The sequence below is a fragment of the Giraffa tippelskirchi genome, chromosome 3, assembly GCF_054371585.1.
Source record: "Giraffa tippelskirchi isolate mGirTip1 chromosome 3, T2T-mGirTip1v1.2.pri, whole genome shotgun sequence".
Lineage (NCBI taxonomy): Eukaryota > Metazoa > Chordata > Mammalia > Artiodactyla > Giraffidae > Giraffa > Giraffa tippelskirchi.
In genome coordinates this window covers 163646003-163664594 of record NC_137277.1, presented here as the reverse complement: position 1 = coordinate 163664594, position 18592 = coordinate 163646003, and the positions used below count along the sequence as shown (strand labels likewise).

Here is an 18592-nt window from a genome sequence, read left to right as displayed (position 1 = left end):
CAGTCAAAGGTCATCTGACAACAGCAGGGCTTAGGGATCGAATACTGTGGGAATGAGGCCAGAGTGCAGCCCTGGTTTGGAACTGCCAGCGAGAACTCTCTGTGGGATTTCGGAAGGATGCCGTGGAGGGCAGGCAGGGAGGGATGGAGAGCAAGGGGCCCACGTCTCGGCATTTCAACCTGACTGCTACTTGGCTGCTGAGAACAGAATGTTCTTGGCTAGTCTAGGATAGTTGGGGGGCTCTGGGGTCTAGGGCTCTCCATGCAGGAGCCAGATGCCTGACCTCCGGGAGTCTCATGATCTTTGTTTACATGAGGAGAGGTCAGGGATTGGAACAGAAGGGAACAGGTTGACATTCTGACTGGAGAAATTGCAATTAGATACCAGAAGGGATGAATTTCCCAGGTGGCACTAGTGATAAAGAACCCATCTGCCAGTGCAGAAGATATAAAGAGATGTGGGTTCAAACCCTGGGTCTGGAAGATCCCCTGGAGGAGGGCATGGCAACCCATTCCAGTATTCTTGCCTGGAGAATCCCGTAGACAGAGGAGCCTGGTGGGCTACAGTCCATAGGGTCACAAAGAGCTGGACACGACTGAAGCTACTTGCACAGCACAGCACGGCACCAGAAGGGGCTCCTGCCTGGGCCAGGCTGTGGAGTGTTCCCGTCTCTAATGTGCCTGCTCTGGGCGGAGGGGCTCTGACCCTCGTGGATGTTGCATGAGCCATCTGGTGGGGGAGTGGTTGTGACACTGAAGATTTCCCCACCTTAGTCAGGACCTGCCCCCTTCCCCCCAGGAGTGATCAAGCATGAGGGAGTTCCCCAGGGCCTGGGTCTGTGGCCATGGACACGTTGGTTAACCTCTCTGGACCTCAGTTTCTCCTCTGCGGGTTGGGAGTTAGTAACAGTACCTAACTTATAAGGCTGTGAAGAGAATAAAAGGAGCAAATTAGCTCACTGAATCAGTCTGTATTCAAATCCTCCAATGGCTGCTCACTCCTGAGAGTAAAGGCCCAGGTTCTTCCATTGGTCTACACAGCCCTACAACGATGGGCAGATTTCCTTTCTCACCTTGTCTTCTAAAAGCTCCCTCCTTCCCTCAGTCTGCTGTGACTATGTGGCCTTCTTGCTGGTTCTTGAACATCAGGCAGATGCTGCCTCAGGGCCTTTGCACTTACCGAGCTTTTCCCAAGGATACCTGCCAGGCTCTTTTCCTCCTTGAGGTCTTTAGTCAAGTGTCAGATTTCCCTTCCCTCAGCAACCCTCTCTCCCTTCCCTGCTTTCTTTGCCCCTCAGCATGTGTTACATGTGTTACCATCTTACTTGCTGATCTCCTTTAAGAGGCTCCCACCAACATGGAAGCATACATTACTATATGTAAAATAGACAGCCAGTGGGAATTTGCTGCATGACTCAGGGAACTCAAACGGGGCTCAGTAACAACCCAGAGGGGTGGGGTGGGGAGGGAGGTGTGAGGGATGTTCAAGTGGGAGGGGACATGGGTAAACCTATGACTGATTTATGTTGATGTTTGATAGAAACCAACACAATACTGTAAAGCAATTATCCTTCAATTAAAAATAAATAAATTAAAAAAAAAAAGCCTCCCACCACACCAGCATGTAAACTCTATGATGACAAGGGTTTTCTATCCTCTGTGTTCACTGCTGTATTCCCACTATCTGACACACAGTAGGTGCTCAATGCATGCTTACTGAGTGGCTGGAAGAAAGGCATTCAGCCAGATGCTCAGTGCAGATTAGGTGTTCAATAAACAGGACTGTTGTTCTCTGGTTCCTTGCTGTTGGGCTGTGGGGGCCTATTAGAGGGGCCAGTCTCCAGCTGGAAACTCTGATACTGTCCCTGGGGAGGGAAAGTGGCCCAGGGGAAGCTGGGAGAAAGTTTGGCTTCCCCTAGAGAGCACTCAACACCTGTTTCCTCACGGCAGGCAGGCAGGCAAGTGCTTTGAGCAGGTTCAGAAGAGGGAGGAAAGGGCGGGTCGTATTTTTCCTTCCTTTTCCCTTCGATGCCTGCCCTTTAGCCTCTGCAGGGCTGGTCTCTGGGCCCTCCGACCCCTCCCTCTTGCCTCACATTCTGTGTTCTGTCTTTTTGTTGAGTTTTCTCCAGGCCCCCAGCTCTCCCTCTGGCCTTCTCACTCATGTCACTTCAGTTCAACCCCCACCCCCCTGCCCCAGGATTGGGACCACTCATCCTTGGGCCCAGGATCTCTGCCAGCCTCAGGGCCCTGCCAGCCAAACATTTTCCAGCCTGTGCCAGGCCAACCAGGGCAGAGTGGCTTAATCTTCAACCCGTATTTTCGTCTTACTCAACAGATGTTGCCCAAGGCCTTGGGGAGAAGGGTCCTAGGGTCACCTCCCTCCTGTGGGGTCCACTGTGGGGGGCAGGCTGGAGAGGGGTGAGGGTGTGCTTGTCGTGGATGCTCCTGATCCTTGGAAAGCGCTGAGGCAGCTCTTCTCAACTTTGGAAAAATAAGAGTCCAAAGGAATTTCCCGAGGGTGATGGCCAAGTGCAGTGGCCACCAAGGTGGGCCGGATCTGAGCCCTTCTGCACCCAAAGCCTGGCACTCAGGTCTCCTGGGTGGGGGGAGAGCTATGTGGGCACTGCTTCTCCTCCACAGGCCAGCCCCGAAACCAGGACTTGAAATGTCCTGTGGAACAAGTCCCATTGAATCACAGGTGGGGTGGAGAGTGTGTGGTGGGGGACGGGGATGCCAGGTTGGTTTCAGTAATCAGAGCAGTAGTGAAAAGCTAACCCATATATGGAATTTCCTCTTCGCAGACCTTTGTTGTGAGAGCTTTACAAAAATAAACTTATTGATTCTTCAGCATAGTGCAGTGAGCGAGGTGCAGTGATTACCCCAGTGTCTCAGATGAAGAACCCTGATAAGACCTAAGGCCACAGAGCTGTTTGGAGGGGGCCCTGGGGTTTCACCTCAGTAGCCTGGCACCAGGGTCCACACTCATAACCATGATCGTGACAAACGGGACTGGTTTATTACACAGCAGCTGTGGTTCTCAGAGCCTTTCCCATGATGCTGGGCTCCCCGAGCTCACAGTTGACTTGCGTGGAGGTCTGGACGGGTGTGGGCCCATCCTGGGGAGAGGAGCAAACTGGGGCTCAGAAAGGCCAGGTGACTGGTTCACGGTCACACAGCAGTGGGGGATAGGCTGGATCAGGAGTGGGGTTGTGGATTCCTGGGCCAGCTTTCTCCCTGATACCCTCAGTGATTGCTGCTGATGTCAATGCCTGCTCTTGCCAAGTGGGCTTCTCCTGGATTTCTTCTTCCAAACAGTGCTAGTCACGAGCCAGCGGGCCTAGGATTTAGGGGCCGGTCTATCCATCCATCTGTCTGCCATCCATCCTGTAGCCTGCCAGGCTCCTCTGGCTATGGAATTTTCCAGGCAAAAGAGTCCTGGAGTGGATGCCCTTCTCCAGGAGATCTTCCCGATCCAGAGATTGAACTTGAGTCTCCTACATTAGCAGGCAGATTCTTTATCACTGAGCCACCAGGGAAGCCCCATAGCCCACTCTCCATCCATCTATCTGCCATCCGTCCTACCAGCTAACATCTCCCGAGAACCTCCCTTGTGCCGGGCACTGTTTTCATGCTGGTTCTTTTCTGCCGGGTGCCAGGGCTTCTGGAGGGCAGATGTGGATGTAGTGGCCATGGAGCCACAACAATGAGAGGACCACAGGACATCTAGTCAAATCCTGCTCTTTCTTAGAAGAAACTGAGGCCCTGACTTTTTTTTTACTCTGATTCACTTTTTTTTTTTTTAAATTGTGATACAATATGTGTGTACGCACCAAGTCATTTTGGTCATGTCCGACTCTTTGCACCCCTTACAGACTGTAGCCCTCCAGGCACCTCTGTCCATGGAACTCTCCAGGCAAGAATACTGAAGTAGGTTGCCATACCTTCCTCCAGGGGGCTTCCCGACCCAGGGATCAAACCCGCATCTCCTGTGGCTCCTGCATTGCGGGCGGAATCTTCACCGCTGAGCCACCAGGGAAACCTGTGGTAAAATACACATAACATAAAAATTACCATTTTAATCATTTTGGAGTCCACAGTCAGTGTATTAAGTACTTACAATTCATTGCACAACCATCACCACCAACCACCTCCAGAATGCTTTTCATCTTGTGAAACAAAAAGCTCTGCACCCATTAAATAAGAGCTCTGTAGTCCCTGCCAGCCACCTTTCTACTTTCTGCCTCTATGAATCTGATGACTTAATGTACCTCATATGAGTGGATTCATACAAAATTTGTCCTTTGTGACTGGCTTATTACCCCCAGAGTAATGTCCTCAGGGTTCATCCATGCTGTAGCACGTGTCAGAATGTCCTTCCTTTTTAAGGCTGAGTAATACTCCATTGCATGTATTGTTGTTTGTTGTTTAGTTGCTATGTTGTGTCTGACTCTTTGTGACCCCATGGACTGCAGGATGCCAGGCTTCCTTGTGTATATACCACATTTTACTGACTCATGTATCTGTCGATAAACACTTGGGTCATTTCGACGTTTTAGTTACTGTGAATGATGAACACAGGCATATAAATATCTCTGTCAATCCCTGCTTGCATTTCTGTTGGGTATATACTCATGAGTGGAACTACTGGATTACATAGTAATTCTGCTTTTGACTTTTTTTGGAGGGACCACCATACTGTTGCCCACAGTAGCTATACATTTTGTATTACAACCAGTAGTGCACAGAGGTTCTAATTGCTCCACATCTTTGCCCAAACTCTTTGTTTTCTTTCTTCTCCTTCTTCTTTTTGATAGTAGGCATCCTAATGGTTGTGCGGTGGTGGTCCTCAGATTTTCAGATGACTCAGTGTATCCCAGGGTCAGATCTGGGGTGAGGAGGCACCAGGCTGTCTCGTGGAAGAGAAGAAGGCCCCTGAGAAGCATGTGGAGCCCCCCAGTCTGGCACTGCCATCCTGCTCTCCATCAGGGAGAATGGCCAGCAGTGGCTTTAGTTTATCTGAACTCCCAACCCCGATGCATTTCATCCCCAGGCACTGAGTCAGCCACGGGGGGCCATCTTTTGGAGATTCTGGAAAATGGAGCAAAGCCAGGAGAAATGAGCCTGAAGAGTCCTGGTTTTCAAAGGAGAGAGCAAACTCTGAGTACTGCATTCCAAAGAGGATTCGCAGAGCCATGAGGGGGGATGGAAATCAGTTTGTGTGCCCCCTAGACTGCCTGGTGTGAAGAGGGAGGGTATGGAGTGGAGGGGGGGCAGACGTAGAATGGAAGTGAGACCCTCCTGAAGGACAAACTGGCTTCCTTGCCATTGCTCTCTAGAGGAGCACCTCCTAGGTGGAGGGTCTCATAAAGAGGAGGAGACCTGAATGTAGAGAAGAGTTTTCTAACACCTAAAATGGACTTTTGGGGCTGTCCAGGGGAGTTGCTGTCTGTCACTGGAACATATGACACTCACTGACTCCTGTTATGGTGCAGATGGAAGGTTCTCTCGCTATGGGAGTGCTTGGGTGGAAGTCCTCAGGGCCCACTGAGGTCCCGTCCTTACATTGGGCTGTGAAGGGATGTGGTCCCCAGAGGACAAGGCATCCATGAATGTGCTAATCACATCCCCTTTGACTCCCACTGGGAGAGGGCCCTGTTGGGTGAAGGGGCTCGCCCTGTTTAGTGGGAGAGAGAGAACTGTACTGTGGAAGTGAACTAGTGCCTGTACTCAGAGGTTCTGACCAGAGGTAGCCTTGGGGCCCAAGGAGGCAGACGTCACTCTGTGCTGCGCTTGGTGGGCAAGTCTGCCTCCTGTTTCAAGTCCAGGTTAAGACTTGAGCAAATGGACAAGAAGATGGAAGGAGGGCGGGCCTTCCAGAAGGCAGCAGGGCTGAAATGGAGAGGGCTGAACAAAAGACCAAGCTTGGGGGCTGGAGCCAATCTAGCGCCCTTGCTGGGGGGACGAGGGATTGGGCCATCTTGTCTCGTTGGCCCTGGCTGGGGTGCCGATGGGAAGAGCCTGGGTATGGGAATGGAGGCGGGAACCCAGGTGGCGTGGTTGTGGGCAGTGAGGAGAGGGCAGCAGAGGCTGCAGATAAGAGGAGGGGGAAGGAAGTGGAGTCTACAAGGGAAAAAGGGCCAGATAAGGGAGAGGAGTCCAGAAGCCAGGTTGGGGAAATTGAACTTGATGAGCCAAGCACTAAGGGCCATTGTGGGTCCTTGAGTGGGGAAGTGACCCAAAGTAGGCGTTATGAGTGAAGTCTGCTGCCAGCTGTGGGGTGTGGCTCAGGGGCTGCCAGGAGGAGGGCTGGTAGACCAGATGATGCTGGCACAGTCGTGGGGCGGCAGACTTGTGCAAGGGCAGCCAGAGGGGCATGGAGGAAGGGCCTGGGGAGGTACGCACCCCCAATGCCCTGACCGAGAGGGAGGAGAACAACGTTCACAGGGAGGAGAGGGTGGCAGGAGGGGGTGAGAAATATTCCAGCCTGGCTCAGGGCCAGTCCGGTGAGCGCACGCTAGCAGGACAGGGTAGGGGGGTGGGGTCCACAGTTGCCCAGCCTCAGCCACCTGGAGTCGGGTCCTGGGTCCCTCAGGGTGAATTGGGGGGACCCTGAAGACAGGTGTGAGCTTGCCCAGGCCCCTCCCGGGGGGTGCAGGGAAAAATCAGGCATCACATTCCATTTGTTCACATCCAGCCTGCTCTTTTACTCTGGTGGCCTCGGCCTGCCTGGGAGAGGATGTGGCCCCTGCAGCAACTTCACTCAAAGACTCACAGACCCTGGGCTGCTGGCGCCCTCCCCCTCAGCCCCTTGCCCTCCGTCTTGATGAGCCCCTCTTCCCAGGGTGCTGGGAAATAACCTGGAGGCGAAGGGCTGACCGGAGCTCAAGTGGAGCTGGCTAACCCCCCTGGAAACTCAGTTTCCTCATTCCGAGAGAGATTCAGAGTGCTCCCCTGCCTGCTGCTTCTGCCGCTGCTGCCTTATTACCAGGTTACTGGTCCCCGACTGGCTATGGGGCCTGCGAAGTGCCCTCCTGGCCACGCCCCCTCTAAGTGCCCCGTTAATGGTGCTTCCCTGCCCTTCCCTTTGGCTTTCAGCCCCTTTTCTTCATCTGTTTAGGGCTCTATTTTGAGAACACACGAGCCTAGAATAACGTGCTCTGGTCCTCGATTTGCCTCCCAACGGGCAGGCAGTGCTGTCCCTGACCTCACAGTCCATCCGTGGCAGTAGATGTGATGTCATGGGGTCTTTTTGGCCTGAAAAACTGTCCAGATTCCAGGCCTCCCAGGGGGCAAGAGAGGGGAGAGCTGGAGGGGTGGGAGAGGGGAGGGTGTGAGGAATTTCTGGACGGAATGTTCCTCCGGAGGCTGAGTCCGCATTCTGCCTGGCCCCTCCTCCCCCCAGTCCAAGGCTTGGGCACCTCCCCCCACCCGCCATGGCCCTCTGCCTTTTCCTTCCTCCAGAACAGCAGCCCACAGACACATTTTTTCCCAGCCCACCCTCCCTGCGGGCCACCGACGTGTCCTCTTGCATGAACCTCGAGGCAGTCATCCCAGCCACAGCAGCTTCGGCAGACTGGCCCCTCCTCCGGCCCACACCATTGAGGGTGGTTAAACCCACTGAGAGGACATGCTTTTCTTTTTTTGGAAAGAAAAGAAAAAAATTGAGCAAAGGATGTGCAGCTTCCCTTATCCAGCCTGTGGTTCACAACCCCTCGCGTTCAGGAAGTTCTCTCTGATGTCTGATCCCAGTCTCTCCTACTGCAACCCATTTCCTCCTCTTCCTCTGGAAGTGTACTGAAGAAGCCTCATCCTCCTGAGGGCCTGCGACAATTAGTTTTTAAGCCGCAGAAAGCTTGTTCCCAACAGGAGGGCAGTTGATTAAAAGTAAGAGGAACTGGATGAAGATTATGCCCAAGAGGAGACTGAGCATGAGGTGGATGTAAGGAGCCATGTTCAAAAATCAGCTGTCTTTATCTACTGGCTATGTGACCTTGGTCAGATGATTTAACCTCTTGGCCCCTCAGTTTTCCTCACCTGTGAAATGGGATAATACTTACCTGGTGAACATTGGTTATGAGGACTGATAATCATGAAAGTGAAGAGCCCAGTGTTAAGACCAGGGCATCCTTAGTACCTGCTGAGTAGTTCTTGTTACTGCAGTCACATTATGAAAAATCACCTCCAGACCAGGACCAAGAAGAGGTCAGGCAAGTGAGGCACCTGGGGTGCAACATTGGAGGAGGTATTGCTCTCAGGGTTGTGCACCCTGAGACTTCAGTGTTTCATTAAATTTTCTGCCCGCAGAGCCTCACTCTAGTCCCTCCTTTGCTCCAGACTCCCGGGTTTGAGGCCCCAGAGCAGAGCCATCCATGGGGAGCAAGACTTGGCCATCATGCAGTGCCAGGTTCAAACTCTTCCACTTGCTCCTCAGCTGGATTTGAGTTGTCCTGCCTGGGGGCAGGAGGCATTCTGGAAGACCCCTGGTGGGGCAGTGGTTCAGCTTTGAAAAGCCTGGGTTTGTCTTGGGATTGGGCAGGGGGTGGGGCCAGATGGGGGGGGGTACCACCCTTATCTGGGTTCCATCTGCTTCATCCTTCTACTGCTGAGCCTTGAAAAGTGAAAGTGAAAGTCGCTCAGTCATGTCCGAGTCTTTGTGACCCCATGGACTATACAGTGCATGGAATTCTCCAGGCCAGAATACTGGAGTGGGTAGCCTTTCCTTTCTCCAGGGGATCTTCCCAACCCAGGGATCAAACCCAGGCCTCCCGCACTGCAGGTGCATTTTTTATCAGCTGAGCCACAAGGGACTGCTGAGCCTTAGGGGGAAGGAAAAGCAGGGTTGGCCAGCTGGCACCTGCTCACCCCGCCTGCAGGCCAGCTGGGAATTGGGGTAAGGGGCAGCAGGTGGGCTCAGTGGTGGGCTTTATACAACATGGGTGCCCACTGGAGTCCTGCCATGCATCTCAGAGGCTGAGCAAATCATACCCATACCTTTCTGTACCTCAGTTTCCCCATCTGTGAAATGGGGAGGGAGGAGATGGTGTCTGAGGAGTGGTGTGCAAAAATAGGGTGTGTGTGTGTGCACGCTAAAGTTAGGGTGACAGCTGAGGCCTAGTGGGTCTCTGTCAGCCACTGAAGCCCTGATGGCCTGGGAGCTTCCTGTAGCATACCCAAGCCTCCCTGCAGTGCCTGGGACAGAGGTGGCCTGAGGGGAGACCCCTCTCCTGTTACCAGTTCCCTTGTCTTTTTCATTCCCACTAGCCCCAGAGCTGGCAGTGCCTGGGAAACAGGGAGGCAGGACTCCAATCCCAGGAGGCCTGGGGTGGAGAGGAGGGGTGGAGGAGAGGGAAGGGGAGGGCAATGTGCATGCTGGGCTATGTTTGCAAACACTACAGGAAAACACTGGGTGTTGAGATTGGAAGTGTTTTTTTGGAAATTTTTAGCTCCCCAGAAAGCCTCTTCACTAATGTTGAGGGCAGGCATTTAATGGCTGGCCCTGTGGCTGGCCTCCAGCTGGCGTGGGAAGGGGTGCGGGCAGAGGGGCTGGTGCTCAGATGGTTGGTGGCAGGGAGAGAATTTGCTCTTGCCCTTCTGAGGCCTGTGGTTTCTAATATTGCCTCCCTGGTCTGCACTGTGCCAGGCCCAGGAGGGGTGGGACAGGAGGGTCAAGGTGGGGCAGGGTGGGGTGGGGTGGAGACCATAAATAACAGCTCACATTTATGGAGAGCTTCCTAAGTGCCCGGCCCTGTTCTGAGTGCTTTCTGTGCTTCATCTCATTTGCGTCTCACAGAATAGGACCGTGCAGTCCTGCTGGAGAGCAGCAAGGACCCGGTGACCTGCCTGAGGTCACAGTTAGTAGCAGAGAGTCAGGACATGGCCCGGCCGGCTGCTGTCAATGCTGCCAGTCTAGACTGGTAGTTTTCATAGTGTTGTCCCTGAACCTGGAAACCTGTTAGAAATGCACATTTTTGGGGTTCTTCTCTAGTCTGTGGGTTCTGACCTCTGGGGAGGGCCCAGAGGCCCGCCTGTCTGTCAGCAGCCCTCCAGGTGATTGGCAGGCACACTCCAGTTTGAGACCCCCAGCTCTCACTCTGCTCCGCCGAGTCGGGGTCTCTTGGGAGCAGGACGAGGGGCTCTTCAGGGCCTGTAACGGACCTGAGGCAGGTATTCTGTCTCCAGCTTTTCCATCCCACCCTGTTTCTGTTCTTTCTCCCTGTCGGGGAGGCTGATTGTACAGACTGTGAAGAGTGAGGGTGTTGAAGCTGGGAGATCTGGGTCCAGACTCAGTTGTGCTGTGTAGACTCTGCATGCAGAAGGTCCCTGTGAACTGCTCTCTAGGCCTTCTCCTCCCCGCCAGGAGGCCAGAGTCACTCACTGTGGAGGCACTCAGGCCGTCCTTTGCAGCCCGTGGGCTCCACGTGAGCATCACAGAGCTGTGGGCCAGAAGAGAAGGGCAGGGGATCCTAGGGCTGGGACAGCCTGGCTCTACCTCTGAGGACTCTGCTGGGTGGGGCTAGCTGGTGGTAGGAGGCTGAGGGGGACCCTGGTCCTGATTGTCAGGCAGCTCCTAGAGCTCCGTCTAGGGCAGGGATCCCTGGGGATTTCTTGTGGGCTCATTTGCCTCCTGCCCCATGGCCTGTGGCTCAGGAGTGGGGACTCTGGGGGAGGGAGGGGGCTACTGACGGAGGGTTAGGGCTAGGCTGGGTGGGGACAGAATGTGGCATCTTTATTGCTCTGCAGAGTCATCCTCAGACTCCAGGTGGGTCAACTGAGGGGGCTGGGAGGGGCTGGCTGGTATACCTCCCCAGCTCCGACTCCGTTCCTGGACCCTGTGCTCCTTCAACCGTCACAGGCTGCCTTGATCCTGAACTACACAGGAGGTTTTATTCACCTGGAAAGAAGTTTTGGCCTCAGCCTCCTGTCTCTAGTGTATGTGTATGTTAGTTGCTCAGTCGTGTCCTACTCTTTGCGACCCCATGGACTGCAGCCCGCTAGGCTCCTCTGTCCGAGGCATACTCTGTCTCTAGTACAGCAGGGTAAAGTTTGTGCGTTTTTAGAAAGAGCACTACTGCCTTTAGCTCAGCCTACTTCCTTCTTCCATGCCTGAAAGTGTGTTGGTTGCTCAGTCACGTTCGACTCTTTGCGACCCCATGGACTGCAGCCCGCAGGCTCCTCTGTCCGTGGCATGCTCTAGGCAAGAAAACGGAGTGGGTTGCTGTTTCCTTCTCCAGGGGATCTTCCCAACCCAGGGATCAAACCCGGGTCACTTCCATTGCAGATTCTTTACTGTCTGAGCCACCAGGGAAGCCCTCCTCCATGCCTGTCTTGGTCCAATTCTCTCCCAGATGCCAGAAACTTTCAGAAGTCATTCTGTTCATTCCCCTGTCTTCAGACATGAACAGCGCATCCTTGGGTCCTGGGAATAGAGTTGGAGCCGAAGTTTCCTATTCTGAGATCTATACATGGTCCATGGTCATCTCAGTGAAGACTTGTTTCCATGACCTTGACTCATGCCCACTTGCAAGATTCAAGCGCCCCTCTAACCACATCACTGAGTTGGAAACGGAGCCCTGGAGACTGTGGTCAAGAGGTGTCCCTGGAAAGGGAAGTTTTTCTCTTGTGATGAGGGAGTCTGAGGAGCCCATGTTTCAGGATGCCTTTAGTGGGAAGCACTTCTCTTGGTCTGGGCGAGGGAAGGATGGCACCGGGGTGAGGGACAGGATCAGTCCTCAGGTATTTAGTTTAGTGACTGCCCACTTACACATCAACCACAAGCTCCAGAATGAGGGATGTGGCAACTGAGTTGGTAAAAAAAAAAACAAAACTGTTTTGAATCTGTTTTAGAGAAAGATGGGAAAAGAATCACCAATAAAACAATAGTTGGGGAATGAGACCTATTCCCACAATGAGATTATTCATGCACCGAGGACCAGATAAATAGCTCAGACAGTAAGGCTTATTGGAGTTCCGAGGTGGGAGAGAGCCCCCCTTGCTGGGATGTTCAGAGAGGGCTTCATGGAAGAGGAGAGCTTGCAGGAAAAGAGGAGAAGCCATTCCACAAGCCAAGTCCTGGATGTGGGAATAGCAGAGTCTGGATGGAGCAGAGCTTTGGGGCATGGAAATTGAGGTCTGCAAGGCAGGGGGCAGGGCCCATGTGGGGTGGTCCTTGAAAGCCCACTGAAATGTGAAACATGTGTCTGGGACTGCTGCGGTTTCACACAGCTTGAGGCGTAGAGACCCACGATGGGGTTCCAACCCTTTTATTCCCCTTAGTAGTCAGTGGCTTTGGTGCACTCATCTGATTTCTCCTTATTGGTATAGTAAGGCTCAAAGATGGTAAGAGTCCCTGTCTCACTGGGTTCTTATGAATAGACGAAGTGTCTGGTGTAGGTACACACACCTGGCAGGTAGGAACAGGAGTCGCTTACTCACTCCTTGTTCCCTTTTGAGGGGTTGGAGTTAGGGTCCCTCTTGAGGTGTGTCGAGCTGGATGGTTCTAGGACCAATAGGATTGTCTTTCACTTTCCAAGTTCTGCTCCCAAGCATGGGGTCAGCAAATTATGTCTGAGACTTGGGTTGGCACCATCCAAGCTGTCTCCAGAGGCCTTCTGCCCATCACAGCCTCCAGCCCTGGGGAGAGAGCCAACCTGGGACTGTTTGCCCTGAGGCCTCACGCTGTATTCTTCCTCTGTCCACAGCCCGTCAACACTGAGACTGCTCCGAAGAATGTAGTGGACGCGGTGAGTGATGGCAGGCAGGGCGGGGGGCAGGGAGCAGCTTGCGGAGGCCAGGAAAGCAGAAGGAAGATGGGGGGACAGTGAACAGATGTGTTTGAGGGCACTCTTCTGGAGTAGATTTGTGGAACTTGGGGAAGGGTGGAGACCTTGTGACATGGAGAGCTGGACATCAGACCATCCTCCTGTGTGTTGGGAAATGATTGCTGGGGAACGAGGCAGGCAGGGAGGGAGAGGCCAGTGCTAAAATGTGGTCTTCTTTATTAAATATGTAGCATGTGAGAGAGCCAGGAAGATCTTTCCAAACACATCTTTCTGCCTTAGCAGAAGGACAGACGATTTCCTCAAGGCTGCATGGAGGAGGAAGGGAAGGAAGTGGGTGGATCGTGCAGTGGGGAAACCAAGGCTGGCAGCTAGCTGATGGGCTTGGAGGACTTGGGTTCATATCTCAACTCGGCCAAGGTTCTATCTGTGAGACTGTAGCATGTCTCGAGCCTGTCTGTGCCTCATTTTCTCATCTGCAAAATGGGAATAATGATATCTCCCCAGGAGAGACACACATGAGTGGGTGCAGTTAGCTCCGAGGGGCCTTTAGTGGACAAAGAGATGCTGCACAAACAAGCAAGCCCCCTGCCAGGCCCCCACCCCCACCACTGCCACACCCAGCAGTGAAAGACCCGCGACCTTTTGATGACTTTCCTCGACTCCCCTCTCTGACTGCCTTTTCTTTGTCTCCAGGGAGAAGGAGCCTTTCGGGGTAGAAACACACGGAAAAGCCTTGAGGAAGATGTAAGTATGGGGAAGGGAAGGAAGGGGAAGATATTGTGGTTCCCTGGTGAGTGGGGGATGCGGGGAGGTGGGTGACGTCTCACACCTGTCTTGTTTGGTGGGGCATCCCTCCCAATCTCCTGTCTAGAAGGGCAGGCAGTGTTACTCACCTCAATTCCAGTCTGAAAGAAAGAAAGAAAGTGAAGTTGCTCAGTCGTGTCCGACTCTTTGTGACCCCATGGACTGTAGCCTGCCAGGCTCCTCCATCCATGCGACTTTCCAGATGAGAATACTGAAGGGGGTTGCCATTTCCTTCTCCAGGGGATCTTCCTGACCCAGGGATCGAACCCTGGTCTTCGGCACTGCAGGCAGACTCTTTACCATCTGAACCACCAGGGGGGTGGGGCAAAAGGGTGTGCAGGCCCATGACTTAGCCTCAGTCTTGGCTTCAGCCTCCATCCAGCTCAGCTGGATTCAGGGCTCATTTGCCCATCACTTAAGCAGACCTCAGTACTGCAGGGTGGGGAGGGAGGGTCTGCAAAAGCTGGCTGGGTGGTGAGCAGTCACTAAAGTAAGGGCCAGGGAAATGGGTGACACTGCAGCAAGAGGAACTAAGGGCAGAGATGAAGAGGGACTCCTGGGCTCTTGGGAATCATAGGCTCTGCTTCTTTGGACAGAAGAGGCTTTGAAAATGGCTAAATGCCACTGATTCAGGAGGAAGCTGAAAGATGGGCTGGTTCACCTCACAGGCTTCTCCTGCCGTGTGGTTTTTTGATGGAGGGTGACAGGCAAACTCCTTAAGTGGAAGGACCCCAGGGAAGGAAGGAGGGGCTCCCTGGGTCCCCTGTTTTGAGCCCAACTTGTGCCGGGGCTTGTCCTCACACCCCAGGGGCAGATGCCCAGTGAAGTTGGACCTTCTCTTTCTTCCCCGCCCTTCTCTGACAGTTCACCCCTCAGCGGGCCTCTCCATCCTCTCCCGCTCTGATCTGCAGAGAACAGGGAGTGGTTTTGGCGGTTGGCACAGGGGGAGCTGTTGATGGCATGGGGCCGTATCATCTGACAGCTGCCTGACTCACGACGGGGAGGGCCTGGAGGGAGGCGCTAGGCTCCTGCAGGCAGTGCACGTCGGTGGTGAGCCCACTGCCACTCCACATTGCCCAGCCCCACAAGGCGGAGGTGTCCCCAGGGCCACACGGGGGCTGGCCAGGAGGAGGAACATGCCTCTCAAATTAGTGGAAAAGGTATGCACGGGTCCTATGGGTGCTGAGTACACATGTTGAGAGGGACCCTTGTCCACATTTGTGAAGTTTCTGGGGCTGGGGTGCAGGGGAGGAAGTAATGTTTTGTGTACCTACTACTAAGGATTAACTAGCTTAACAGACACAAAGTGAATTCTATAATTCACGAAGTGAATTCACAAAGTGACTACTATATGCTCAATACATGTTAGTTGTTCTTATAACTGTTATTTTGGCTAAGGGCCAGAAGCTGACCTGGGTATTTTTTGATCCTCATGACATCCCACTATGGCAGATGCTGTGAACCCATTTTATAGATGAGGAAACAGAGGCTTGGAGGAGCTCACTGATGCAATGAATATCTATCTTCTCCATTCCGTCCTGGGACCGCTGCCTGGATCTGGTGTTTCCAGGACTCCTGACTCTTGGCCAGGGGACAGGGTGATGTCGTGTGAGCCAAGCCTTTTAGCCAATGGTCTGGACGTTCTTTTAAGTCGAGTCCTAGAGCAGCTGCTCCCCACAACCCCATCCCAGGCCAGATAGATCCAACAAGGTAAAGGTGCAGCAAGAGAGAGTGAAGTTAGACATCGTGAAGAACTTTTTGACATGAGGGGGTGTCAGACCTTGGTCCTGGGGAAGAAAGAGGTTGCCGCTTAGCTGGGCAACCAGCTTTTTTAGGGGAAAATCTGTTGATCTGGGATGAAAGTGTGTGTGTCTGTGCATGCCAGGGGTGGGTAAGAGTGGTGTCTTGCCTTGATATGGGAGGAGGGACGTGATGAGTCTTGGTCTGCTTAGTCTAGTTAAAGTTCATGAAAGGCTGAGCAAGTGAGCAGATTCTAGGATGACCTGTGTATTGCGAAGGAAGAGAGAAAACCTAGTTTTTGAGGTTCCCAGAAACCTGTCCCAGGTTGAGTGACCCCAGGGTCCCCTGCCCAACCACTGAGCTCTCTTGCCCTCTCCCTGGGTAAGGAGACTGTTTCTGAAGTGGCATGGCTGCTGCTCTGGGGCTTGCTGCTGTGATAATGTGCCTGTTTGTTGAGCTGTTTTCCTGTCTCTAGCCTGCGGCCCAGGACTTACAGGGCAGGAATGGCTGTTTTCCTCCAGCAGGGCTGGTGTGTTGCAGGGTTTGTGGATGGTGTGCTGTGTCGCACTTTGTTTTGGAAAAATCCAGGCGGGTGGGCAGGAAGGAGAGAGGAAAAGGTGTGGCTGGAGGGGCTGGTGCACAGGGGAGGGGGTGGCCACAGCCCCCAGAGATGTTGGGGTGGGGAAGGGCCTCTGATGTAGACTGGTCACCAGTCTTGGGCTGCCTGACATGGTTGCTGCTGTTGCTTACAGACCTTCCTCCCAACTGTGCCCCCTGGGGACCTGGGCTCCGGAAACAGCTTTCCCTTTGGTCCAGTGCTGTTGTGTTTGGTCTGTGGACCTCAAAAGAAGGCAGGACTCTTCCCACACAGTCCTTGCTCCAAACCAACCCCGCCCAGATCCTGGGGTTCCCGCTCTTGCTGCATGGTGGGGAAGAAGAAGGTGAAAAACGGAGCCGAGGGTCACAGATCTTAAGTTGCCCCGGAGCATCTGAGCGGTGGTCAGCAGCTCCTGCCGGCATTGAGGACCAAGGTCAACGGTGTTGGCGGAATCTGCAACAGGAAGGGTGAGGGTTAGATACCAGGAGGAACTGGCTGATAGGAAGAGACATAAGACACGGTTTGGGGGAGGTTGTGGAATTTCCTTTCACAGTGTCCTTTAAGCAAAGGAGCGACTGCATTTTGGTGATGACGGTAGGGGAGAGATCTTGGTGCCTGTGGGAGTTGAATCAGAAGTTCTATTATGGATCTGTGTCTTGGGAGGGGCAGGGAAGAAGTTCAGAGCTGTGGTTAGATGGCTTTGAGAGCCCCAGAGAGGAAAGGAATGGAATTACAGGCAGACCGAGAATTTACTTTTCTTTATAAAATAAAATCTTCAAGTATTCTTTTTTAGAAAAATGCATATATTTGTTTGACTGCATCGGGTCTTAGGTGAGGCACTCAGGCTCTTTGTGGCTGTGCACGGGCTTCTCTCTAGCTGTAGGCGCGTGAGCTTAGTTGCCCTGCAGCATGTGGGATCTTAGTTCCCCAACCAGGGATCGAACTCATGTCCCCTGCACTGGAAGGGGAATTCTTAACCATTGGACCAGGAGAGTCCCTAGAGAACTCTTTGTAAAACCCTTGGGTAGTTTTCCCCAGAGCCTCTTGGTGGATCAGGTAAGGAACAAGTAATCTTAGTGGAACAGGTAAGTCACACCAGACTGTGTTGTACCCATTTTACAGAGCGGTCAGTGAGACCAAACGGCTGCTTCTCACACGGATTTCGTAGATGAGAATCATCCTTTGTAGAATGGAAGCTTTCTGAGGTCAGGGGGCCTCATGCCCAGCTGGTGGCCCTCAGCAAAGTTCACTGAATGAGGGAGGAGGTATGATGATGGAGTGCAGAGAAGACCGCATCCTTCCCGAGAAAGGCCCGTGTGAGTCGGCAGCTGCTGGAGGCTCGGTCTCCAGCCCCGTGTCTGTGAGGTTACTGTGTTTCTCAAGAGCCCTAAGTTGTGTTGCTCACATGCCCCGCCCCCGCCCTGGCCCATCTGTGGTTCTCCAGTTCTCCCTGTGACTCGGCCCAGCCACCCCCAGACATGTTACCTGTGCACGTCTGCTTTCTGCCAGTGAGTGTCACATGCTTCCAAACTTTGCAGAAAACAGGAAGCCCCATCAGTGAGAGGGCAGCCCAGTGATTCATCAGGGGATGACCGTCCAGCTGTTCGTCCCCATCCTCCGCGCGAGGGTCACTGTGCAGGGCGACTTCCTCCCCTGCCTCCCCTCTCCCCGCCCCCCCTTGACCGCTGGCCCCCGGTGGAGCAGAGCCGGCTTGGACTTTGTCTTATCACCTCTGGAGGCGGCGTGGCCAGACTCTGCTGGGGCCAAGTTTTTATTTATCTTTCCCGGCTTTTTGGGGTGGGGAGGCTGAAGAATGTGGAGTGTTGTAACTGGGCAAGGGGGTGGAGAAGCGGGACCTGGCTCTCCTGCTCTGTGCTTCCTTTTTGCTCCTGTGCCCGTGGAGGCTCTTGGCTCCCCTCGACGCCCCAATCTCCCCACCAAGCCCAGCTCAGTATCCCTGAGGCTCATGGGGGCCTGGCCCCGTGGTCCTGGCTACACCTCCCACCTTGGCTGTAGTTGTGGCTTCCAGTTGTTAGAAGCAGCTGTAGTGGCCTCCTCCAAACATGGCTGTGGATCAGCAGTGGACGGAACCGAGGGGCTATTTATAGCAGGGTGGCCCTGGGGCCTGGAGCCCGGCCTAGGGCCTGGGGAGGTTCATTGTCTCCTCATCAGGGACCAGAGAAATGGAGACGGATGAAGTGTCGGGTTTCTGCGTTTCTCTGAGCGGGTCTTCTTGGAACAGCCTGGTTTGGGTCTTGAAAACCAAACACAACTCAACCCCTCTTTACTGCCCCCCCCCCCCCGCCACTTTCCACCCCCCAACTCCCCAAGCCTGACTCATGCAAACCCAAGTCCTCAGGGCCAGGAGAGCTGTGGAGACAGAGAAACTTCCCGCCTGACAGCACGACTTGGCTGTTTCCTCCTCCTGCTGCCTCCAGGCTGAGCTGTTCGGGGCTGCAGCAGCCCCGGGTTCTGGCCCAACCCGCAGCCTTCTTGCGAAAGGCTGGATGGAGAGCCCTCCTCTTAGGGGGCTGCCCTGACTGGGGCTCAGCTGGGTGAGGGGTTGCAGAGCCCACCCACCCCCGCCTTGTAGGTGCTGTGTGGAGAGGGCTGAAAGGGGCTCCTCTTTTTGGGGCCCCAGTGGTCCAGCCTGGAGTCTGAGGATGAATCCT

General features: G+C 53.9%; 1 protein-coding gene across 3 annotated transcripts in view; it reads left to right on the top strand.

Annotated features, from left to right (window-relative positions):
* TNS1 (tensin 1) overlaps positions 1 to 18592 on the top strand; it is a 213457-nt gene that overhangs the window by 98082 nt on the left and 96783 nt on the right. For all 3 annotated transcript variants that reach the window (XM_081583929.1, XM_081583931.1, XM_081583932.1), the window contains exons 5-6: positions 12698 to 12739; positions 13472 to 13522. In XM_081583929.1, the coding sequence (XP_081440055.1) occupies positions 12698 to 12739; positions 13472 to 13522 (93 nt within the window). The remainder of the gene's footprint in view (positions 1 to 12697; positions 12740 to 13471; positions 13523 to 18592) is intronic.